This window comes from Elephantulus edwardii, unplaced genomic scaffold, assembly GCF_000299155.1.
Source record: "Elephantulus edwardii isolate Elephantulus edwardi_28Jun2011 unplaced genomic scaffold, EleEdw1.0 scaffold00070, whole genome shotgun sequence".
NCBI lineage: Eukaryota > Metazoa > Chordata > Mammalia > Macroscelidea > Macroscelididae > Elephantulus > Elephantulus edwardii.
In genome coordinates, this window is record NW_006399820.1 from 10,406,842 (window position 1) to 10,432,629 (window position 25,788).

Here is a 25,788-nt window from a genome sequence, read left to right on the forward strand (position 1 = left end):
CCACATGTCCCCACTGGCTGCGCGCTCTACCCCAGCGCGCTCCGCCTCGGTGCAGGCCAGGCGGGGCGCGCAGGCGGGTCGGCGGCCCGGGGGCCGGGCTCGAGTCCCGCTTCTCCTCCCTCCCCGGGCCGCCGGGCCAATGGGCGCCGAGAGGAGGGAGCGGGAAGCACAGCGCGCCGGGCCCGGCCCTCCAGCGGCGCCCGCGGCCACACTGTCAGCGCTAAGTTTGCGCCCAGCGAGTTGGCGTGGGTCCTCCTTCCCGGACATCACCACCGTGTTTCCCCGCGACCGAGGTGTCCGCGCAGCCACCTACAATCACTCGGGCAAGGGGGACACCCTTGGGGTGGCGAGGACTGGGGAGGGGGCAGCCGCCTCCCAATGATGCAGGATGGCAGCAGCGCCGCAGTCCAGCCTGTCCTACCGCACCACGGGCTCCACCTGTCTGCACCCGCTCAGCGAACTCCTGGGCCTCCCGCTGGACCAGGTGAGCGCACGCAGCCGGGGGGCACCATGCCCAGGGCGCAGACACCGCTTCCTCCCCAAGGGATTGCGCGCCAGACGCGGGGCGGGCCAGGGAGGGTGCTGCCTGCGCCCCGCTTCCCCGACACACCCATAGCATACTTGCAGCCACAGACCTGACAGGTGGGGTTTCTTATTGGAAAGGGGAGGAATAAAGAAGGTATTTTTCTTCTGGAAAGTTGGTATGAGAAAAGGTACACACAGCACCCAGGAGTTAGGCTGAACTTTCCTTCTCCACGCCTTTTCTGTTGAAGTTTTAAATTGCCTCTCGTTTCCTGTCACTAAGTTCTAGATTTTCTGGTAACTGAAATTGATCTAGTGTTTCTTCAGTCATTGTAGTCAAGTCTTTTCAAAAAAGTTAAGTCTAATCTATATTAATCCAAGCGAAATAAATTTAATTTCATGTTCTAGCTTAAAAAAGGAAGACTGGTTAATCCATCTCTCTCGTCACGGTGGAACTGGAAACATACTGACTCGCAGCTGACCTTCCAGTGGGTTTTTAGAGGCTGGAAATTGCACAGGTGGAGGTTGGCAGTCTTTCTACGGCGGTTAGAACCAAGTAACGTTGTGTTAGCAGTGCAACTCCCCAGCTCACCCCCCACCCCCACCACGACGGCTCCGGTTATTCTCCAGTCTATGGGTTTTGAATGAGACACTGGTGTTAACAGTGATGTGAGCAGTCAGGTCGCGGCTGTGGAGAGCTGTTTTGTACTGTGTGTGGTGCCCACTGCAAATGTACTTACGACCTTAACGTATTTAGTGGTAGGAGTTCCTGTGAAGTTATTTGGACTGTCAGGAATTGTCTGGTCACATTTTAAAAAAGAGAGAGAGAGATGACAACAAAGCACGGTCTTTCCTGGTAATAAATCTTCCTGAGGGTTGGGGCTGCTTTTGTATCTTCTTGTCTCCTTAGGTGCTGCAGGCTAGATCGTATACCTGTAATTAGAAGAAACTCAATAAATAGCTATTGATTTAAATTGAGTTGGAAAGGGCATTCTGGAGCCTGTGCTCCTCTGCGGGCAGTTTCTTCGTTAAGTTTTTTCTCCCTGCTGCTCAATAGTGATTTTTCAGTGATTTTTTTTTTTTCAAACATGAGCATACCTGCTGCCCTTTCCACTCAACGTTCCTTTAGCAATGAGGATGTGAGAACCGGACATTTCCTTATTCAGATTACTGTTGACTGAGGAGGGAACGCTGGTAGAGTAGCCCATAGGGAATGGCACTGCTAACTGAAAGGCTCCCTCTCGGCTTGTTCAAATCCACCAGCAGGAGAAAGATGGACTATTTGAAAGCTCTGGGGCTACTGGTATGGAGCTATGCTGCCAACCTGAAGGAATGCAGTTCGAGTCCTCCAACCACTCCATAGGAGGATGGTGGACAGTCTCCTCCCATGTGATTTTCTAACTCTGAACACCTACAGGAGGATCAGCTATGACTTGGCTCCAACTGTTAAGCTGTACTTAACAACAACAACAACAACAACAACAACAACAACAACAACAAAAAGATGGGCCATCTCTTTCCCTGCAGCCTTAGAAAACTCTTTGGAAGGCCTCCCCATCAACAATAAAACCCAAGACATAGGAAATTGGGAGATATTATCAGATGATAAAGACTTTGGTGGCTTAGTGGTAAGGAATGGTGCTGCCCTAACCAAAGGCACTCAAAGCTGGTGGTTCGAATCCACCAGCTGCTCTGTGAGAGAAAGATGGGCAGTCTCCTCCAATGTGATTTATAGCATCTGAAAGCCTGCTGGAGGGTCAGCTATGAATCCTTCTCAACTGGATGGAACATAACAACATCCAAGAGCCCTGGTGGTGTAGTACCGTAGCATAATTAGAAGAAAAATACATGCAGTATTAAAACCTTTAGAAAAGAACTGAACATTCTCAGGATAAATATTTTGCAAAGCTGGTAGGAATTTTTGTTTTGAAGTATTTTCTGTGAGATATGGTCTTCTGCAAAGACACTGGACACTGGGACTGTAGGCCAGCTCATGTGCAGAGTGGACGGGGATTGGCTCAGCATGTGGCTCTCCCAAATCACTTCCCCTCTAGAGTAAGATTAGGCTGCTAACTCAAAGGTTGGCAATTTGAATGCACCATTTGTTGTATGGGAGAAAGGTGTGATTGTCTGCTTCTGTGAAGACTTACAGCTTTGGAAATTCCATGGGCAATTCTGCTCTGGCCGGTAGGGTCACTCTGAGTAGAAATTGACCCAGCGACAGTGAGTTTATTTTTTGTTTTGTTTTGCCAGATGCTCGTTTACTGTCACAGTGACAGTAACAGTGGGCTTGAGGGTATCAATGATAGTGAGGAGGGGGCTGGATTGGGCAAGGTTCAGAGCTGTTGTTTGTAGGGTTGGCATGAGTGGTAATGGACTTGATGCCACTAACAACAGCAACTCAATATCAGTTAGGCTTTGATGAATAGGATGAAAGAGATACTGGGAACTTAGGCCAATGCCGTCGTGGTAGCAGATTTCTTTAGCACTGAAACGAAATGTAAGTCATAGCTGAATTTCATTTAGATAAGTTTATTTTGTACTTGTCCTCTTTCTCCAGCCTCCTTCAGAATTTATTTTAGTTACATTTTCTTTGTTAAGCTTTCTTATACAACTAGAAGGAAGAATCTGGGGAGTCTTTATGTCAGAGGGATAAACTAATGGACCATAGTGAGCTAGGATTACATTCTCAAAAGTTAGTTAAATCACACTTACCTCTACTCTAAACTGTAAGTCCACATGTATCAGGGAAGAATTGTATTCCATACGATTTTCAGAAGTTGATTTTGGAGGAAGCTCTCTTGGTCTAGTGTTAACTCAAGGGCAGGTGGTTCGAATCCTCCAGCTTGCTCTTCAGCAGAATGATGAGCAATCTCTTCTTGGGTGATTTACAGCCTCTGAAAACCTACTGGAGGTTTACTATGATGGTTCTGACTTCATGACGCATAATAACAGATCACCAGGCCATCCATCTGAGGTGTCCCAGGGTGGACTCAAACCTCCAACCTTTTGCTTGGCAACTGAGCATGCTCACCAGTTACACCACTTATGAACTCACCCATTTCCCAATCTTCTAACCTCAAAACCCAAACCTACTGGCATCCAATGGATCCTAGCTCATAGAAAACACTATGGGCAGTTCTGCTGGGGAGCAGTTGTTGGGGGTTTTTTTTGTTTGTTTTTTTTTTAGCTGTTGGGTTTTAAACATCCACCTCTTGGTTCGCAGCCCACTCATAACCACTACATCACCAGAGCTGCTGGATTTTTGTAACAAAATTTCAAAAAAATTTAAACTGACTTTTAATTTCTAAAGAAAAATTAGAAAGCTTCAGGGGTTGGAAGAAGTAAGAGGGAAGAAGGGATTATTGGAATAAACAGAAGGAAAAATACTGACAAAATACTGACAGTATAAGGGGAGGAGCATCTATGATCTCTTTGGTAGTGGGACAGCTAGACTGCCCGAGCAGGGGCGAGTTTGAATGACTTGTGGTGGGAGAAGGCCTTACCATGTGATGACCCACACTATTTGTAGAGGCAGGGAAAATCCAACTTGTTATGTGGTTTGAGGCCAAATTGTGGTTAGAGAGTTTGGAAGCTTGCTCTGTTTTTCTCCCTCCATGTTCAGTAAATTTGGAACCGCTGAATAGACTTGTGTATTTTTGCCTCAAAGCGCTAGGGATTGGTTGGGTTTAACTTGAAGGAGGGCTCAGCTTTTTCCTGTTCTTTCAAGGCAAATAATTCCATCAGTGCCAAATATCTTACTACCTTGCTTAGGTGGTGGTATAGGGTGGCAAGAGCTGTGGAATGACAAGCATTTCTGATATATTCTCAGGGTGTTTATTTAGTTGCTTATGTCTGCTTGCTGGAGAACATAGCACAATCCAAAAATTAATTAACAATCCAGAGCAGTATGTCCTCACTGTGGCAAGGGGAGCCGCCGAGTCCCTTTTTTAACCTATAGTGACCCTGTGTGACAGAGTAAAATTGTCCCAAAGGATTATCTAGGTCCAGCCATGCAGTGATTCAGTGTTCAGACAGTTGTTGGACTCGGTATTCTTTCTGAGGGAGAAAGGTGAGGTAGTCGGCTCCCACATTGAGATTTCTAGTCTTAAAACCCAATAGAAAAAACAACTATGAGATATCAACTCATTCCAGTAAGAATAGCAAAATTCAAAAGAGCAGCAAATGCTGGTGAGGTTGCGGAGAAACTGGAAGGCTTATTCACTGTTGATGGGAGTGTAAAATGGTGCAGCCACCATGGAAGGCTGTATGGCGCTATCTCAAAAAGTTGCAAATAGAAATACCATTTGACCTAGCAATTCCTCTATTGGGAATTCCTCTACCCTAAAGAAACCATAACTGTCACTCAGGCAGATATATATACACACCCATGTTTATTGCAGCTTTGTTCACAATAGCAAAGAATTGGAAACAACCTAAGTTCCCATCAACAAATGAATGATAAAGAAGCTCTGGTATATTCACACAACGGAATACTATGCGGCGTTGAAAAACAAGGAACTCATGCTAATTATTCAAAATGAGTGGCCCTGGAGGACATTATGCTGAGTGAAATATCTCAGGCACAAAAGGACAAATACTGCATAGTGCCACTGTTGTAGAATGGAACTGACATTAGGGTTGGGACTGAGAAAAATTGGATAAATTGTGTATACGGCATTGAAACAGATGAGGGAGAGAACAGTTTAAAAGTGATACACGATTGGGTATTATGGTCATGACAAGAGTCCAGAATGAAGGCTGCATAATGGAGTGTACTTGGGTGGGGTGGGGGATTGTATACCAATGAAAGAATTTTTCTTTTACTTTTCAAGGAGAAGAGTGAACTGTGGGGGAGGGGTGGGCAAGGAGAAAAATGCAACAATGAATGAATGGAAATCCAAAAGCTCTGTAAACATTCATTAAAATTAATAAAATTAAAAAAAATTAAAAAATGGGTGACCATAGAGGACATTATGCTGAGTGAAATATCTCAGTCACAAAAGGACAAATACTGCATAATGACACTGTTATAAAACAGGATTGACATTGGCATTGGGGGAAAACTAAAAAGAGGTGATAAATTATGTACATGCATTGAAACAGATGCGGGAGAAAACTGTTTGAAAGGAATATATGATTAGGTATTATTTGTATGACAAGAGTCTAGACTAAGAGTTGCATGGTAAAGTGGACTGGAGGGCGGGAATTGTATGATAATGAAATAATTTTTTTGTTTTTTTCAAAGAGAAAAGGGAACTAAGGGGGAGGGGTGGGCAGGGACAAAAATGTATAACAATGAATGAATGGGGGGGAAAAATAAATAAGTAGTAAAAAAACAACCAAACAAAAAAACATCCCAACCAAACAACAACCAAAAAATACCCAGAATAACAATTCTACTCTGTCCTGTAAGAGTATTATGAGTTGATTATCAACTCAATTGCAATGGATTGGTTGATTGTATTTTAATCTTCAGGAAAGAATACTATGAAGTTTTCCTTTCATCGAGCTACTTTGTATTGCTATCCCAAAGGCCATGCCTCTCCAGGTGTTTGAATCCACCAGAGGCTCTGAGGGAGGAAAATTGGGCAGTCTACTCCAATTGTGATTTACAGCCTCAAAACCCCACTGTTGGGTTAGCTATGGGTTGAACATGACTTAACAACCATCAGTTTGAATTTCTGTATATAAGTCATCATTCCACTTTTTCCTACCAATAATCACCATCCTTAACTTTGTTTTTTAATATAATATTGCCTTTTAAAATATACTTTTAAACAATACTTGTATGTATATATTGTTTAGTTATATTGTTGTATTATTATTTAATTATCTTACTTTGGAACTTTTTACAAAATGAGATTGTACCACATCAATTTAAAAAACTCACTAGTTGTTTCTAAAATTGGTTCAAGTTGTATATGTACAATTCATTAATTTTCACTTTTATCTAATATTTCACAGTATGAATAAGCCATAATTATATCTGGTTTTTTTACTGATAAATTTTGATGTTTTTCTCTTTGTTTTTGAAGAGTGTTGCTTTAAGAATGTAGTGGTAAACATCACCTATGTTAACAGGTTTCTCTGAGATATACATTTACTCAGGTTTGGAACTTCCAATGGTGCGTGCAAGCTTAAAATGACAAGTTATTGTCCCTCCTGTTTGCCAAATTGTCTTCCATTTTCCCCATTTTCAATTCTGGAGTTCCTGTTGTTCTATATATCCTTGCTGTATATTTATAGAATTGTCTTTTAAGTGATGGCTATTGTTTTTAATAAATGTGGTCTGAAAATAGGGTCATATCTTCTGTATTGTTCTCATATTAACAACAAAAAGAAGAAACCTGGTTTGGGTACCACTTTTTGAATACTAGGCATTTTCAACTTAAAAACACACACCACAGTTCCTGCATTTCTCAGAGGGAAGAAAAAAGCTCTGGGTGGTATTAATAGACGTGAGAGCAGTCTGTTGGGCAGTAAAACCTCTGTAGGATGTCACGCCTGCTACTTGTTAGTGTGTGTGATGGTTAATAGGAACCCTGAAGGCACATTGGTTATAACATTCAACTGCCAAACAAAAGGCTTGTGGTTCAAACCCACTAGACAGTCTGTGGGAGAAAGATAGGGCAGTCTGTTTCTGTCAGAATTAATAATATGAGCCAGTGGAAGTCATTAATTTGTCATCTGACAGAGTTTGAACCAGGTTTTAAGACTTTCTAGCACTCACAGTTTACTTGAAGTAAGTACCTTTCTGTATCTATGTATGTTTCACTGGTTTTGCTTCTTCTCTGGAGAACCTAGACTAAGACAGGGCACTCAGGAGGGATAGGGATGAAGTAAGGAAGGGGAGAAAGTAGAAGAGAAATTCCTGAAGCTGGAAATGCTTTTCTCCTGGCCCCTGGTTCATGCTGTGTGAACAAAAGTCCTTCTCCCCCTGTGCCTCTCTGCCAGTTGCTCAGTGTGGTGTAGAGCAGAGGACAGTGTTGTTCAGTGGTAGAATTTTGCCTTCCTTGCAGGGGACTTGAGTTCAGTTCCTGGTCAGTACATCTTATGTACAGACACCAATGGTCAGCCTTTGGAGCTTGAGTGTTATTGCTGTGGTGCTAAACAAGTTTCAGCACAGCTTCCAGACAGACTAACAAGAAAGACTGAGAGATCTACTTTCTGAAGTTAAACAGTGGAATCTCTGTGGCTGACAATACTCTGATCCATTCACAGGGATGGTTCAGGACCAGGCTGTGTTTCAGTCCATTGTGCATGGCATTGCTATGAGTTGGTGGCCAACAGCAAACAACAATGACAATAACAACAATACTAACATCTGATCAAATGTGGTCTGGGCCCCAGCTGCTACTTGGGAGTTTGTCAAGAATATTAGTTCTCAGGCCCCATCTAGACTCATTAACTGGGACTCTTGGGTTAGCAAGAACCCCAGGTAATGAATACATACAGTTGTTTGAGGGGTGCTGGTATGGAGGCAAGAGTAATTCTAGTTAGTATCTTTTGTGGGAAATGGCCATATAGCCTACATTTTGGGACTGAGATATTTAAAATGTATTTTGGTAAAGTATTTATAATACATTTCTTTGTCATTTAAACATTTTAAAGTGTAAGTTCAGTGGCATTAATTATACTCACCATGTTGGGTAACCATCATTACTGTCCATTATTCAGAGGTTTTCATTGCCTGAAATAACAGCTCAGAAGCCTTTCAAAATAACTCTCTACCTCTTCCTTCCACCAGCCCCTGGTAACCACCAGTACACTTTCCCTCCTGTGCCTTTGCTTAGCTATTTCACTTCAGGGCAATCATAATGTTTATTCATCTGTGTCAGAATTACTGTGCTCAGCATAATATTTTTAAGACTCATCCAAGTCAAAATGTATTAGCACTTCATTTAACGGTATAACTTGAGTAATTATCAACAGTAGTTCTGTTCTGGTGACTGTCCTAAGTTAGTTCTGATGTAAATGAAATACTTTTTTTTGGCATTATTGCCCTTAAGCAGGAGTGGCATCCACTTCCTAAACAACATGCCTCCTGGAACTCTATGAACTTTGACAAATGTTGATAGTTGTAGAGGGGCTTCAGGCCTTTTGTTCATAGGGTCGCGATGAGTCGTGTCCAACTTGTAGGCAGTCAACAACAACAACAACAACAACAACAATTATCCGTATTGTTATAAATATGACATTGAGCACTGAAAGTGGACATCTGAGAATAACTCAGCAAGGTATGCACTGCAACACTGTAATGTATATTACATATATATGTTGCATATGTTATGTATATAAATGTAATATGTATTAATTACATATGTATATGTGATATGTATTAGATACAGTGTGCAGTGCATAGTTTGCTGATGTGACCATTCTCCGATATACACAAAAGCAGCTCTGGTGGTGCAGTCCACAAAGAGTTGTGCTGTTAATCCAAAAGTCATGCCTGTGTGGTAGTTTGAATTCACTAGTGACTATGAGGGTGAAAGATGAGTAGTCTCCTCCTGTGTGACTTACAGCCTGGGAAACTCAATGGCCATGGTAGGTAATGAGTTGAGTAAACAACCGAAACACTTGTGCTCTTGGTCAGGACTAGAATAAGAAGTAAGTCAAGAACTATTACATTGTGTTTACCCACTCATTTGTTGGCTAACACTTGGGTTATTTCCATATTTTGGCTGTAAATTCAAATGTCCTCTGCCTGGAAGAGAGAGCTCTTGTTGGCCTAGCTTATAGGGAGTTTTGCTGCCAAATCAAAGGCCAGTGGTTCAAATCCACCAATTGCTTCATGGGAAAAGATGAGCAGTCACTTCCTGTGTGATTTATAGCCTCCCGGGGGGGTGGGGGGGTGGAAACTGCTGGAGGGTCAGTTAGGATTCTGCTCCTACTTGATGGTAATGGCAGCATTCCTGGAAGATCCCTGGATCAGCCAGAGCCCTGGGTGAAATGGAAGAACTTTAGTGAGCTACTTAGACAGGCATAAGGGAACCAACAAAGTGTGTGGAGGCACCCAGACCCAGGACCGAAGGGGAAAGAGGAAGAAGCCCTGATGCCATTGCCCATGAGAGCTCCATGCTGGGATGTGGTGAGGGAACCCAGAGAGCCTTTCTCTCCCACCCTGTGGCTTTTCCATGCCTGCCAGTGGCTCCCAGTGCCCAGACCCAACCCAGGTGTGGCTGGCCTGGGACCAGTGGGTGCTGTGGTCAGTTCCAACCCAGGCACTCTGTAGGACAGAGTAGAACTGCCCCATTGAGTTTCCCAGGCAGTAAATCTTTCCAGAATCAGACTGACTTCCGCTTAACCTCGTAGAACAGATGGGTTTGCACCGCTGATGTTCGGGTTAGCAGCCCCATACATAGCCTACAATGCCATCAGGGCTTTTACTCTGTTTCCATGCTATTGTTAGGTGCTGTTGAGTAGTGGTAAGAAGCTGTGTTACAATCCCAAAGGCATGTGGTTCAAATCCAACAGGTGGATTCTCTCAGCTCTGTGGCAGAAAAATAGAGAATCTCCTCCAGTGCTATTTACTGCCTCTGAAAACCTGCTGGAGGTTGAATTATGAGTTGGTACTGACTCGACGACACATAACAATATCCTTGATATACAAGAGAACCAAGCTCTGTCTGAGGCTACGTCACAGTGACAATTTTTGCTATACTTAAACCCATTGTTAAAGTCACTGAGTCAATCTAGTTTGTTGGCAGTCAGGATATATTTTACCTAAAGCCACAAACTTTGTGTAAGTGCATCAAGTTATCAATTCAGTGTTAAACTAAATTTCTTTGCCTCAGTTTCATTCCCCTTATCCCTGCCCTCTACACTTCACTGACTCGCTCACTCGTGTCCAGTTGTAACGGATTCATAGCTGACTTACTAGTGGGGTTTTGGAGGCTCTAAATTGCATAAGAAGAGATCACTTGTCTTTCTTTCTTGGAGCTGCTGCTGAATTCACACTGCCAGAGGGGTGCCACGTTTGAGTTAGCAATGCAGCTCCTTACCGTGCAGGCCATCAGATCTCCTTACTTTATATTTAGTAACAATGAAAAAAAAAATAGGCAAAAGAAAAAAAAAAGACAAGGGATTAAGGATCTAGGAAAAGGTTTTGAAATTCAAGCAACAAAGGTTAAGGGCTATTAAAGGTTTAAGAAGCTTGTGTTACAGTTTAAAGAGAGGATGGATTGAGAACAGCTTGAATGAATGGGCTCTCTAGGCTGTGGAGATGCCAGCAGGGATTTGATTATTCTCTTTGGACCCGCAAACCCCAGGGTTTCCTCACCTGCCTAGAGCTTTCAGTCACCGGGTTGGTTCCCTTGCACATGCTGGGAAAGCCCCACTTTCAGTTCTTTTCTTATCTATGATTTGCCCTTTCTTAAACGCTCGGCTCCTGTTCTTTGGTCCACTAATTATTTATATAGTATTGTTAGTGTCAGGTAGTGCCAGAAATCCAAGGATGGAAAAAAGTCAAGGTGCCCCTCCTGATGGAGCACACAGAACTCATTGTCCTCAAGTTGGCACCAGCTCCTAGCTGACCCTCCGCTGGATTTTTGAGGTAATAAGTTTCATGGGGAGAGATTGCCTGTTTGCTTTCCACAGAGCCACTGAGGCAGGGAAGCATGGCCTTTGAGTTAGGCAGTGCATCTCCACGTAAAGTATGCCTCCAGAGCTCCCCTGTGTAAATGCTTCTTCGAGACTTGTAGATGTGGTGCTGTTAGGTGCCATAGAGTTGACTCAGATTAACAGCAATGCCATGAGTGGTGGATCTGAACCTTACCCTATCTTTCGCCATGTCATCATTTCTGATATACTTGAGCCTATTGTTCTAGTCACTGTGACAATCCATCTCATTGAGGGTCTTCCTCTTTCACTGATCCTCCACTTTTCAAAGCACAGTGTCCTTCAAGGACTGATCTCTCCTAACAATATTCCCAAAATATGTGAGAAGAAGCTTCACCATTCTTGCCTCCAAGAAGCACTGTAGCTGTACTTTCTCAAACATAGGCTTTTTTTGTTCTTTGGGTAGTTCATGGGATATTCCGTATTCTTCAGCACCACAACGTAAAGGCACTGATTTTTCTTCTGTCATCCTTAGTCATTATCTGACTTCCAGATCCATAACAAGTAATTGAAAAGACCAGTGGTTTTAATCAGGTGCCCCTTAGTCTTTAAACTGATGTCATTGCTCGTAAAACTTAGAGTAAGGCCCTAGACAGCAGATTTACCCAGTGCAATATATATTTTGATTGATTGCTGGTGCTAAGGATGTTGATTGTGAATCCAAGCAAGATGAGATTGTTAACTACTTTCAGTCTTTTATCATGATGTTGCCTATTGGCCCAGAGGCGAGACTTTGTTTTCTTAATGTTAAGATGTAATCCATAATAAAGGCTATAGTCTTTGATCTTCTGCATCAAGTTCTTCAAGTGCCTTCTCATTTTTAGTAAGCAAGATTGTGCTGTCTGCATAAGGTAGGTTGTTGATGAGTCTTCCCCAATCCTGATGGCTCATAATCATAACGTACAGTCTCCTGAATTATTTGCTTAGCATACAGATAGAATAGGTATGGAGAAAGGATTTAGCCTGGCTGTGTTACCTTACTTTGCTTAGACAACAAGGAAAGGAAAAGCTCAGAAAAGGTTTCTCTCATGTAGAATTTACTGTTGACTTTGACCCGGTAATTGTTTCAGTTATTTATTTTGTATGTTTTAAATTCTCTATTTTATAAGATTTCCAACCTTATTTAAAATATCTTTAAGATTGAAGTTTTTACTCTCTGTAGTCAGTCTCATAAAAGGTGTGTTTCAGGGATACAACCTATCTCCATACCTTTTCAATCTATATGCAGAACAAATTATTTGGGAGGCTGGAATTTATCAAGAGGAATGTGGCATCAGGATTGGTGAAAGACTCATCAGCAATCTGTTATGCATATGACATAACCTTGCTTGCTGAAACTGAGGTGGACATGAGCCATTTGCTGCAGAAGGTCAAGGATTGTAGTCTTCTATATGAATTGAAGCTCAACATCAAGAAAACAAATTCTCATCACTGGGCCAATTGGTGGCTTCATGATAGATGGAGAAGAGATTGAGCTTGCTTCGTTCCACAATCAACACTTTTGACACCAGCAGTCAGGAAAGCAAAAGGTGAACTACATTGGGAAAGTCTGCTGTCAGGGATCTTTCTGGAGTACTGAAGAGCAACGATGCCTGTGTGGAGATTGTGAAGTGTACCTGATCCAGGCCATGGTCTTTTAAATTAATTGCTATGCATCTGTTGTTGTTGATTGCTTTGAGTCGAGCATGACTCATAGCAGCCCTTTGAACAAAATGCTTGAAGCCCCTCTATAACTACTGACACTTATCAAAGTTCATAGGGTTTCCGGAGGCATGTTGTTTAGGAAGTGAATACCACTCCTGCTTCCAAGAAAGCACTCCTGCATCTGAGAGCTTGACAATAATTAAGATGATAGAAGAAGGATCAATACCTTTGAGTTGAGGTGCTGGACAAGAGAGTTGAACATATCATGGGCTGCCAGAAGAAACAGTTCTGACCTAGAGATGTTGAAATCAGGTATGTGAAATCTCACATACGTTGGGCACGTGGCCAAGAGAGACCAATCCATGAAGAAAGACATCAGACTTGGAAGGATGGAGGGACAATGCAGGAGAGGAAGACCTAGGATGAAATGGATTGACTCAGTGACTGGAGAAATGGGTTTGTTGGAGATGATGAGATTGTTTCCAGATGGGGCAGGGTTAAGAGCAAATATACATAGGGTCACTATCAATCACAGGCTACTGGATGGCACATAATAACTGTCTCAGGAAAATAATAGGCACTCAAAGTCTCAGGAAAATAATAGGCACTCAAAAGTTTATCAGTAGTAACAATCTAATGTTCTCTTTAATTGCCCCTGAATTGGATTTGGCTCACAGCTGACCTTCCAACAGTTTCTTTGAGGCTGTAATAGTACAGAAAGAGATTACCTATCTTTCCCCAAGGAGAGGCTGGTGAATTTGAACTGCCAGAGAAATGTGATCTTTATGTTAACAGTAAAGCTGTCTGTGGACTATGGCACCCAGAGCGCTGTGTAGTAACAATACATGGTAATAACAGAGTAGAATTGACCATAGGGTATCCCAGACCAGTCTTCACTGGAAGCTTTGGTGGCGTAATCCATAGGGACTTGCACTACTAAACCAAAGACGGTGCCTCTCTGGTGGTTTGAATCCAGCAGCAACTGAGGAGGAGACATGAACAAATTTTACTTCTGTGATTACGTCCTCTGAAAACTCACTGGCGGGGGGCGGGGGGTCCAGCTATGATTTGGTTCCAACCCCATGGCATTTACTTTGCATTAATCTTTACAGAGGCAAATTGTCAAATTTTTCTCCTTCAGAACCACTGGATAGGTTCAGACTGCCAACATTTTCAGTTAGCAACTCAATGCTTAACCACATTTCTGATAATGCTAATGATCAGATTCAATGCACAGAAACATGTGTTCCCCCCAGAGCTATTGTAAAGTGCACAGTTGGTCAAGCCTCAGGGCAGGAAGGACCTTCCACCAGGACCTTCCACTTTATTAAGAGGGGAGCGGCCCTGGGCTGGTAGGGAGCCTGACTTTGCCCTTGAGTTTCTGACCCAAACTGTCTGCTTTTCACCCTCTGGACTTTTTCTCTTTGACCTCAGCAACTTCTCCAGAGCCAAACTTGCTCTCTCAACTTCATTTTCCTGCATTTCTGATGTTGAACATGAGTAAATTCATTCATTTACACTGTAAGGAATAGAGAATCAACTCCTGCTGTGCTCTTGAGGCTATGTGAGTCTCTGAGGATTCAAAAGTGAATCCAATCGTGCTGATCTCAGGGGACTCATATATTTACCGGGCGTTTTCAGTGTGTGATCTCTCTAGCTGGTGATTTGACAAGTCTTCCAGAAACAAGCAAACAAAAACCCTGCAAAGTCTTCAAACTGGATGTAAGGTCCAGGGCCCAAGGAAGGGATCAGAGAAAGAATGGAAGCTAAAGAAGCTTTATTAAGGGGTCTCCCTGGCAGGATTCCTTGGTCTGCAGAGAGAGAAACAGGCAGAGGGACAGACCAGGGAAATGTTGTTGTTGTTATGTGCCGTCGAGTCCTTTGCGACTCATAGCGACCCTATGTACAACAGCCCTAAACCCTGCTCTATCCTGTGCCAATCGCATTGCCTCTGACACACCCATCCCGATTACCCCAGTCACTGAATCAATCCACGTCCCGCTACTCTACCCAGTATGGTGTCCCTCTCCAAAGACCTGTCTCTCCTTGCAACATGTCCAAAGTAGGTCAGACAAAGCCCCAGAATCTTTGCCTCCAAGGGGTAGCCTGGTTTAACCCTCTCTAGGATTTTCTTGGCAGTCCATGGTACATTCAATACTCTTCTCCAGCACCACAGCTCAAAGGCGTCAATTCTCCTTCTGTCCTCCCTAGTCATTGTCCAGCTCTGATGCATAACAAGTGATTGCAAAGACCATGGCCTGTATCAGGCGCACCTTCGTCTCCAAAGAGACACCGTTGCTCTTGAGTAGAGAGGTCCCTAACAGCAGACGTTCCCATCGCAATACATTTTTTGATTTCCTGGCTGCTGATGCCAAGAGTGTTGACTGTGGAGCCGAGCAAACTGAAGCTGTGAACAATCTCAATCTTGTCGCCATCCATCCTGATGCTACCAATTGGTTCAGTGGTGAGAATCTTTGTCTTCTTGACATTAAGCCTTAGTCCATACTGAAGGCTGCAGTCCCTGACCCTCTGCAGTAAGTGCCTGAGGTATAGTGAGGGTCTTTAGGGAGGGAAGGAAGGGACATTCCATTGTGGTTTAGTCAGGTGGGTGGTCTTCTAGGGAAGGAAGGGAGGGGCACTCCATGTAAGTTGAGGTTGTTCACTCCCTTTGCTGACATGCTGATAGTCCTTGAATCCTTTTTTCTCCCTTTGACCTTAGTCCCAGCCTAACACAAACCAAACCCATTGCTGTCTAACCCATTGCAACTCATGGTGACTGTACTATAGGGTTTTCAGTGATTGATGTCAACCCCATCCCCCAAGAAGTACATCACCAGGCCTTTCTTCCGAGGTACTTCTGGAAATATTCAAACCTCCAACCTGTTTTCTACCAACCAAGTTCTCAACTATTTGCATCTCCCAGGGAGAGTGGACCCTCTAGGTGATTCAAATGCTTTCTCCAGTTGATAACCACCAAAGTAAACAAATAATTAGGATAGAATTTAATCAAGTGTCCTTGTTGGTTGCCTTTGAGTTGATTTCCATTCATGGCAACTCTGTGTGCTGAAATTGTAATAGAAGTAGATTGCCAAGGCTTTTCTCCCATAGTACCAACTGAAGAACTTTTTTTGAATGTTAATCATGTGTGTCAAGTAGGGACCCACACCAAACAGTTAGTCTCATGGAAATGGAGCTTCACTTTGCTCCATGGAGGAGTTGGAAGAATGGTGGTCATAGGTAAGGAGAAACTTGGATTGGCACATGGGAAAAGGAGTAGGAATTTGTCAGGCAAACAACGTGGGGAGTATTGGATGGAAAGAATAACTGGAACTGTGTGGAGATGTGAAATGGTATTGTTGACTCAAGGAACTGAAAGTACTCTGAATTTGATTAGTGTACGCCAGAATTTAGATTGGTGAGTTAAGTAAGGGTGACCACAGGGAAGCTTAAATGCTGTGGTGAGGTGTTTGCCTTTCATCCTGTAGACCAAGGATTGATTGATTTTTTTTTTTCTGTAAAGGACCAGACAATAAATATTTTCAACATTGCAGGCCATCCAATCTCTCTTGGTGTTACTTTCCCTAGTCAATTGCCAATAAGACAAACACAATATCCATAAGCCCTTTATTACAGATCTGTGGAAGACAGCAGGTAGGACTCAAAGACTCCCTCCTGGACTGGGAATGGTCACCAGGCTTTTATACTTGTCTGGAGATAACAGCTAATTTAGGGAATGAATCTTCTCTTGCTATACAGACAGCATAAAGAAAGGACACTAAAGTTCTAAGGTCAAGCAATTAGCCTTTCAGCCCAGAAAAAACGGATGCCAGTTTTATAACTATAACTATAGTTCCATAACTGATATATACATAGAGAATTCTGAACTTATCAGTACCACCCCATCAATGGGTTCTCAATGCTTAGCACAAAGGCTTCCATACAGAATATTTAAGCAATATGGTATGACTCATGTAAAGTTTTAGTAAAAGAACACGAAAATGCAAGTTCTGTTTAATTTCCATGTACCATAAAATCTTCCTTTGATTTTGTTTTTTTCTCAACCATTCCAAACATTTGAAAAATAGAAAACAATTCTTGTCATGCAGGCCACATGCAATGACAAGCAGGCATGGCAGAACTCAGCTGTAGGCTAATTGTCTTCAAAATATGGTGCACAGACCACCATCAGAAACTGAAGCACATAGTATCGGGGGGAGTGTCCCCTTCTCCAATTCTAAAAGTGATGCTTAGACCAGTTAGCTTTAGTGACACTTCTGTGCTCCAAGGCAAGGCAGTGAGGAGTTGAGAGGAGAAGTTCTGTGTAAGAGTTAGGAATGCTGGTGGCAGTGTGGTTAAGGGCTTCAACCACTAACCAAAGCCTGCTGCCTTGAACCCCCTCGCTGATCTGCAGGAGAAAGATGTGGCAGTCTACTTCTGCAAGATTTCCAGCCTTCAAAACCCCTCTGAGCAGTTCTGTTCTGTCCACAGGGACACTTTCAATCAATTGACTTGATGGCAGGGGTTTGATGAGGTTTTTCTTTTTTTTTCTTAATTGGTTTTTATTTAGTCACTCATGTACTAGTGTTTCATAACACTAATTACCATTGTATAATGACATTATTTACAATATTTGATCAAGATCTCATCCATCCATACACCCATTAGCTTGAACTAGATTTTGGTGAACACTTTTCATTTTGTGAAATGGGACAGGAGGTAATTGCTTAAAGGGACAGGGTTGGAGGTGGATCAGGGGTTTTGAGGATGAGCAGTGTCAGATTACTTAGCAAACAAAGAAAGCATGGATTTACTTGTATTTACTTTTTAATCTATAATGAAAAATTTCACATGTCTGCTACATCACAGATTCTGCTTCTAGGCATGTCTGTCATCTGTCTCTCTTCCAACCCCACAGTGTCTTCTCACACAATCAAAGCCTCTTTTCCAGTTCACAGTCCCTGACAGAGGTGGATTATCCAGTAAGGAAGGTGAGTGCAGGTTTCCCTGTGCTTACCTCATACTCTTCTTGAGTGAACAGTTTCACATGTTTTTCCTGGTTTACTGGGTACTCTATCCCAGGGCCTCCTCTGTCCTGGAGGGTTGTGGATCAGAAGGGACTCGTCAGCACCAGGTGGTTAATGTGTGTCACTGAGTCAGAACCAATCCAGTGGGTTTTCAGAGGCAGTATATCGCAAGGGAGGAGGTTGCCCTTCCATTTCCCCTGGAGCAGCCGATGGATTCCAACAGTGTGCTTCTAGGATTGCAATGTAGCATCTTACTGCTGGTCTAACAAGAGCTCCTTCCACAGTGGGTTAGCCACAGTCTTTTTGACTTCCACACAGTGATTGGGCAGACTGTGAAAATTAAGTGCTTGTGGCCCATCAACAGAATGGAAGCAGCTATCAACGTTGTGATCAGAGTTGAAGATTTCTGGTGAAGCTTTTTGCTATGAGAGCTAGGATATGGAGGCAGTGGGGAGGGGGTAGATGTGAGAGTCATTGAAATTGGAATATTAGAGGAAATGCCCTCCTAAACACTGATGCTGCTCAGGTCAGGTTGGGGTGTGAGGAAGAAAGGACACCTGCGATGCCCTTACTTACAATCTTCAGGATTATCGAGAAGTCACTCTGAAGTTGCTAGATTCAAATAACATGAAGGAGGTCCAGAGAAAGTTTACCTGGGTTTTATGAATCTGGAAGGAAGAAAGGTTTTGTGGAAAATTAGTGAAAACAGATTACCCAAGAAGCAATTTTAAAAAAATGATTTGTGGTGATTGAGTTGACTCTGACTTACAACCTTGTATGCTGATGAGTAGAGCTGTTCTCCACAGGGTTTCAATGGCTGATGTTTTGAAAGTAGATCCACTAGGTGTTGTGGTGCTTCTAAACCTTCCCCTTTTTCTGTGAATAGCGCAGTGCATAACCATTTGCACTAACTTTTGTTGTTGAGTACCTTCCAGTCAGAACTAACTCAGCTGACTGGAGGGTTTCCAGAGGCTGTAAACCTCATAGGAGGAGACTGCCCATCTTTCTCCCGAGTAACAGCAGATAGATTCATACTGCTTACCTTTGGATTGAGAGCACAATTCCTTACCTCTGAGTCACCAGAGCTCCCTTTGCACTAGCTAGAGACTCTTAATGTAGCATTCACAGAAAACCAATCCTCCCTTGGGTTGTTTGAAGCTGTAAATCACAGAAGGTGATTGATTGCCCATCTTTCTCTCTCGGAACCATTGGTGGCTTTGAACCACAAGAGAGGCACAATCTTTGGATTAACTGCACAACTTCCTATGAGCTATGCCACCAGACGTCTCTAACGTAGTGTTAGTTTTTGTTAGATACCACTGAGCGGACTACAATTCATAGCAACCCTGCGAACAACAGAGCTGAATTTTGCCCTATCCTGTACCATCCTCTCTATCTCTGACATGTATAAGCCCATTGCTACAGTTACTGTGTCAGTGTAGCATCAGGAACTTGGAAAAGCAGGCCTTTGCCTCCCTGCTTGACCCCTTTGTTCCTGTTAAGTGCTGTTCGGTGCTGGTAAAATGTGAGATCAAGAGTCTGCAAGGCAGAGTTCTCTGACCAGGCGAGGAGGTGAAAGGAGAGTGCTGGGAAGATGCTGCTTTTGTTCTTAAGTGGAGCAGGGGGAAGACTTAGAGAAGGTCAGCAGTGGGAAGTGGAGGTCAGTGGTTGGGAGATGAGTCATAGGGAGGAGGAAGTCGGGAGCAGAGCAAGAGCAGAGTGAGGATGTAAGCTGAGAAGCCAGCTTGCCCACAGGGCATGGTGCAGAGCATGAGTGGGAGGGAGGTTCTGGGAAGGAAGGGCTCTCTGGGTCTCAGAGTCCTTGTGATTGACAACCCAGCACTGCATGCAGGCTTTCCTTGGGGTTGCACACAGATTTGCTGGAAAGTTCTTTTTGGTTCTAAAGATAATGTTCTTGGTAGCTGGAGTTGGTGCTTGCCAAAGTCTCTGAATATTTTTAAGTGCCATAGTGTTCAATGCAACTCATAGTGACCCTATGAACAATAGATTTGAACCCTGCCCTATCCTGGGCCATCCTCATCATCCTCGACACATCTGACCCCATTGCCATGGACGCTGTATCAGTCCATCTCATTAAGGTTGTTTGTCTCCTTTGTTGACCCTCTGTCTTTCTAAGCATGATGTCTCTTTTCAAGGAATAGCCTCTCTTGACCACATGTCCAACATATAGGAGACGAAGCTTTGCTGTCCCTGTCTCCGGGGAGCTCTCTGGTTGCAGTAGAAAATAGAATATATTGGGCTCAAGTGTGTGGGATATAAAACCCCAGGTCCGTAGAGTTGAGAGGGCAGAGCTGGTAGAGTCAGACCATCCCTTAGTGTAGCCCCTTCACTTTTCAGTTGATAAACCTGTACACACAGCAGGAGGAAGCGGGAGGCCACAGTGTTCTCTCTTCAGGCTAGTGGTGGGGAATACTGCAGAAAAAGTGCTAGTTGATTGGGATCACAATTTGGTGGCTTGATTTGACAGTAATTGAAGGAGGCAGAGTACTGAGATGTGATCAGATATTTCCTAGAATGTAAAAAAGGAACACACTGCCTGGTTGGAATATGAGGTGTTTAACTTGCATGGCTTAATGACACGAAAAAGGTCCATTTGTTGAATGCATATGCTAACTTGTCAGGCTCTGATGGAATAGTCTATAGGGGAGCTGCATTGCTAATCTAAAGTCAGCACCTCTGGTGGTTTGAAACCAACAGCAGCTCTGAGGGAGAAAGATTAACAATCTCCTCTTGTGCTTTTTACAGCCATGGAACACCTGCCAGGTGGGCAGTTATGAATTGGTTCTGACGCCACAATAATGGCTTTGACTTTTTACTTAGGTCTTGTGGTCTGTAGGGAGTTGCACAGCTAATGCAAAGGCCATGTTTCTTGTTTGAATCCGCCAGCAAATCCAAGGGAGATTAAGTGCAGTCTCCTCCCATGAGATATACAGCCTCAGAAAACCCACTTAGACGGTCAACTGTGAGTGAATTGTGACTCAGTGGCAATGAGTTTGAGTTTTTGAGTTTACAGTAACTTGGGTAGCTGGTATGACAAGACTAAAAACTATTGCAAACATTTCAAGTTAAGAAACAAGGCCCACATAGGGTCATTATCTTATGGAGCATTCCAGTTAGTTGGCCTCAGATAAGTTTTAGTGTTTCTCTTCTATGTCCTATGTCATTGTATAGTACCAGTGGTCTTAAAAGCTTACAAGTGGTTATCCACAGTGCAGCAGCAAGAGAGAGTCAGGAAAAGGAGGATGAGGTAGACTGTGGTTTATTGCCTCCATGAACAGCTGCCTCCTTTGCCAGGAGACCAGAAGCCCTGGATGATGCCTTGCTGTTTTGTTTTTTAGCAAAGATTCTAAGGATTAATCTACTTGATCAAAAGGGGGGACGTCACATTCATCTGTTTTATCCTTTCCCGGTTGTAGATTTTTTTAGGATGCTTGGAAGACTTAGGACTTCTAGAGTTCTCCTAAGCTGTTTTTAAATGAAGTTTATAGTTCTTGGTTTTAGTTCTAGGTCCATGATCCACTTTGAGTTGGTTTTGTGTATGGAGTGAGGTGTGGAGCTTGCTTGAGCTTTCTGCAGATAGTTTTCCAATTTTGCCAACATCATTTGTTAAAAAGACTATGGGATATTCACCAATGGAATTCTATGCTGCATTGAAAAACAAGGAACTTGTGAAATACTATACAAAATGGGTGACCCTGGAGGAGATTATGCTGAATAAAATATCTGTCACAAAAGAAAGGACAAATACTGCATAGTGCCACTTTGTAAAACAGGACTGACATTGGGACTTGGGGGAGACTGAGAAAGAGGGGATACATTATATATACTGCATTGAAACAGATGAGGGAGAGAACTGTTTAAAAGGGATATGTGATTAGATACTATCATCATGACATGAGTCCAGAACGAAGGCTGCATAGTGGAGTGGAGTTAGAAGGAGGAATTGTATAACAATGAAAGAATTTCTCCTTTATTTTTCAAAGAGCGAACTGGGGGAGGTGGGTGGGCAGGGAGAAAAGTGCAACAATGAATGAATGGAAGTCCAAAGTCTCTGTAAACTTTCATTAAAATGAAAAAGTGGGGGAGGTAGGTGGGAATGCTGATTAGAATTTCATTTATAAGAGAATCTAACTTCTTGAGATATGCTCCCTACATTGCTGCCCTGAGGAAATCTTGAAATCTTAAGCCTCAAACCAGAAATATTATTACTGAAACCTTCTTTAAACCAAACAGTAATACAGACTGTTGTTAAGTGCCATTGGGTTGCAGGTGACTCATAGAGACCCTATGAAGGAGAGTCCTCGACGCTTGGGTGCCTTTCATCCTCTCTCCAGGTTCATAGGGTTTCCAGAGACAAGCTATTATGGAAGTGGATGCCTCTCCTCCTTCTAAGAGTACAGATTAGCCAGTTTAAAAAAAAGTGCATTTTCAAAGAATTTTCTATATGGGAACAGATTGTTAATAGCAACTTGAAGGCTTAGAGAGGATGCTTAGAGATAAGTGATTTCATGTCAATAACGAGGAAGAAATTAGAAGAAGGTCAGAATGGCTACACTATTGTAGGGCTGTAATCCATGTAATTGAATTGTACGTGGAAAAATTGTCGGATTGGTGTGTGTTTCCTGTGCATATTTTCAACAACAATTTTTTTTTTAAAAAAAGAGATTATAAAAAGGAAAGGAAGAAGGTCTCACACAGTATTTGTTCTTTTTCTGTCTTGCTTATTTGACCATAATGCTTGCAACAGATAGTCCATAAGGCAATGAGAAGTGACAGAGGCAGGATTTGTGACCTGACTTTCTCTGTAGTGTCTGTCACCACCTTGCTTCTCAACCACCATTTTCCTGTGAACTTTTGATCAAGAATTTTGAAGCTCCATCTCACATACTTTGGGCAGGTTCCCAGAAGGGACCAGTCCTTGGAGAACCAATATCATGCTTGGAAGGGTGGAGGGTCAGTGTAGGAGAGGAAGACCCTGTATGAGACTGATTGACTCAACGACTGGGATAATGGGGGTGGGAGTGTTGGAAACAGTGAGATTGGCTTATGATAGGACAGGGTGTGGAGCTATTATGGATAGGGTTGCTATAAGTTGCAGGTAATGTAATGTCACATAACAACAAAAACAACAATGTACATTCTATGTCCAATAGAGGGCTGGAATGTAGAGATAAAGATTGAGATTTGTGCTTTTGATAGACTAACATGGAAGCTGAGTAATTAACTCTCTTATTACATAAAAAAACCGCCCTAAAATAGCACGCTCCATGTTCTAGGAGACGTTAGCATGTACCCTTGCCCCAGCACACAGACTTTCCTAAGAAGCAGTCCCTTTTGTCAAGGTGGGCAGTAGGATGGAGTTGTCTTGTACCTTCAAATCAATTCTGCCTCATGACCCTGATGTAGAACTGCTTCATAAAATTTTCCTGTCTGTCTGTAATTTATTAAGAGACTCCACTCTATGAATTGGCTCCTAGTGTCTGATGGTGGTCGTGTCTTGATGGCGGTCACGTAAGGAAAGTTTTTGGGGCCATATTTGATGTGTGTTACTGTTTTCTTCCCCAAAAGCGGCTATCAGTTGAACTGTTGACCAAGGGTGGAGGCCTTCTTAAGAGTGTGTCTTTAAAATGTATTAATTTTAGAATGAATAATCTTTAGGTGATACAGAAATCGATTTTCTATTTCCTGTACTGAATAACTTGGTGTTGCTGAGATACGGAACACTGTGCCATAGTCATGTCAAATACCATAACGGTTACCCATTATATACAATGTTTGGATGAGCTTCCAGATTGATTCAGTTTGGGAAGCAGGAGTTACATCCACTTCCTAAACTAGATGCCTCTGGAAACTATAAATGTACAGAAATGTTGTTAGTTATAGAACAGAGTTCATGAGTCTTAATCAACTTGACAACACCTAAACCACTGCTAAATGAAACTGGTGTTTTATATCTGGAGGAACATTCTTCCACTTTGTACATCACTCCTTGTCAGGGTGCTGTATGAAGTAACCTGGGTTTGCTGTGATGCTGAACCTTGTGCCTTTGGGCCATGAAATACCATAATGGTTTCCCAATGTGGACAGTGTTTGGTGGAGCTCCCAGTTATAAAACAGGTTTGGAAGCAGGAGTGGCATACACTTCCTAAACCACATGCCTCTGGAAACTCTACGAATTTGGAGATACGACAATAGTTATGGAAAAGCATTAGGTCTTTTGTTCATAGAGTCACTTGAGTCATCCTCAACTCGAAGGCAATCAGCAACAACAAAACAACAATTTATGAAGCAGATTAGGCCTTTTATTCTGTAGTTCAAATGGCAACCTTTTTGTTACCAGCTTAGCTTAGTTATTTACATAGGTCAGAGATCTTGGGGAGAAGCTTCCTGGGAGCTGCTACTGAGGTGTGCCTGCAGAAGGAGGATTTCATGGGGAGGGGGATAGGTAGAACAGCTAGAGTGTTCCAGGAAGAAGCAATTGTTTAAGCAAAAGTACTGTGTCCAAGTAAAGATTAGCATTCTTTGGGGCAGTGACAGAAGATGACTCTTAGCCTTCATCATCTTTTTTATTTCTAGGGTTTTGTTTTAACTTTTGGTGACAGTGTGCACAGCCCGATTAAATTCCCAGTGAGCAATTTCAGTACCGATTGCCCAGTGACATTGGTTACATTTTCATATGTTTCAATATTCCCTTTCCCTCCTGGTTCTTCCACCTCCACTAATCCAGCTTGTCTGTCCTTCCTCGCCTTGTCATCTCTGGTTTAGGGTAAATGTTAGCTGGTTGCTCTCATATGGAAGATTTTTTTTTAATAGGAGCATAGATCTCCTGAGTGATTGTGTATCTTATGAGTCAGTCTGTTAGCTAAAAGGTGACCTCTGGGTGTAGTTCAATTTAAAGTTTAAAATGTACTGTCTGAAAGGAATGTATGATTAGGCATTATATGTATGACAATTAACAATCTGGAACAAGAGGTGCATTCCAAAGTGCGCTGGTTGAGGGAGAAGGGTAGGGGAAGGAGGAAAAGGCAACAATGAATGAATGAAAACTCACCTTGCCTTTAAAGTCAATAAACAAGAAAATGAAAAAAAAAAAAAGTTTAAAAGGTATCTTCGCATGATACCGTTGGAAGTTCCTCGAGTCTCTACTGGTGCAGTAAGTCTAGCTTATGAATTACAGAATTATGCCTGCAGGTGCACCTGTGTCTGCACATATATATGTTGTTGTTGTGTTGTTATGTACTGTAGAGTTGGAACCGACTCATAGCTGACCCTCCAGTGGGTTTTCAGAGACACTTAACCTCTGATGAGAGGACAGATGAGAATGCCCATCCTTCTCCCGCAGAGCACCTGATGGCCTCGAACCACATGCCTTTGGGATTGTGGCACAGCTTCTTGCCACTAGGCCACAACTAGGTTATACCATGGACTGCTGCACTTGTATATATTAACATGTAATTTGTTGTGTAAATATAGAGAGCTCTGGTGATGTCGTTCTTAGAAAGCTGTGCTCTAACTCAAAGGCTGGGCTTCTCTGGTAGTTTGAATCTCCCAGCCACTCTGTAATATAAAGATGCCCAGTCACCAGTCACCTCCTATGTAACTGACAGTCTTGGAAATTCACTGGAGAGTTAGCTGTGAGTCCATACTGACTGAACTACAATGAGAAAAAGAGAAAGAGAAATACAGATGCTTATGTATCTGCCTATGTAAGGACTCACATATTACTACTATTGTTGCCAAATTGTACATTTTATGGCAATTGTAGGGCTCCTTTATTTATGACTTTGCTTGTTGTTACTGTTACATATAGTTGACTCTGAATGGACTCATAGTTGGCCCTCCAGTGAGGTGTCAGAGGCTGTAAATGGTGTGGGAGGAGAGTGCCCATCTTTTTCCCACTGAACAGCTGACAAGGTCTAATCGCCTTTGAGTTGGCTGCACAACTCTATTTTTA

General features: G+C 42.8%; 1 protein-coding gene across 1 annotated transcript in view; it reads left to right on the forward strand.

The window, feature by feature from the left end:
- The first annotated feature begins 388 nt into the window (after positions 1-388).
- MBOAT1 (membrane bound O-acyltransferase domain containing 1) overlaps positions 389-25,788 on the forward strand; it is a 176,269-nt gene continuing 150,869 nt past the window's right edge. The window contains exon 1 of the mRNA XM_006888660.1: positions 389-484. Coding sequence (XP_006888722.1) covers positions 389-484 — 96 coding nt within the window. The remainder of the gene's footprint in view (positions 485-25,788) is intronic.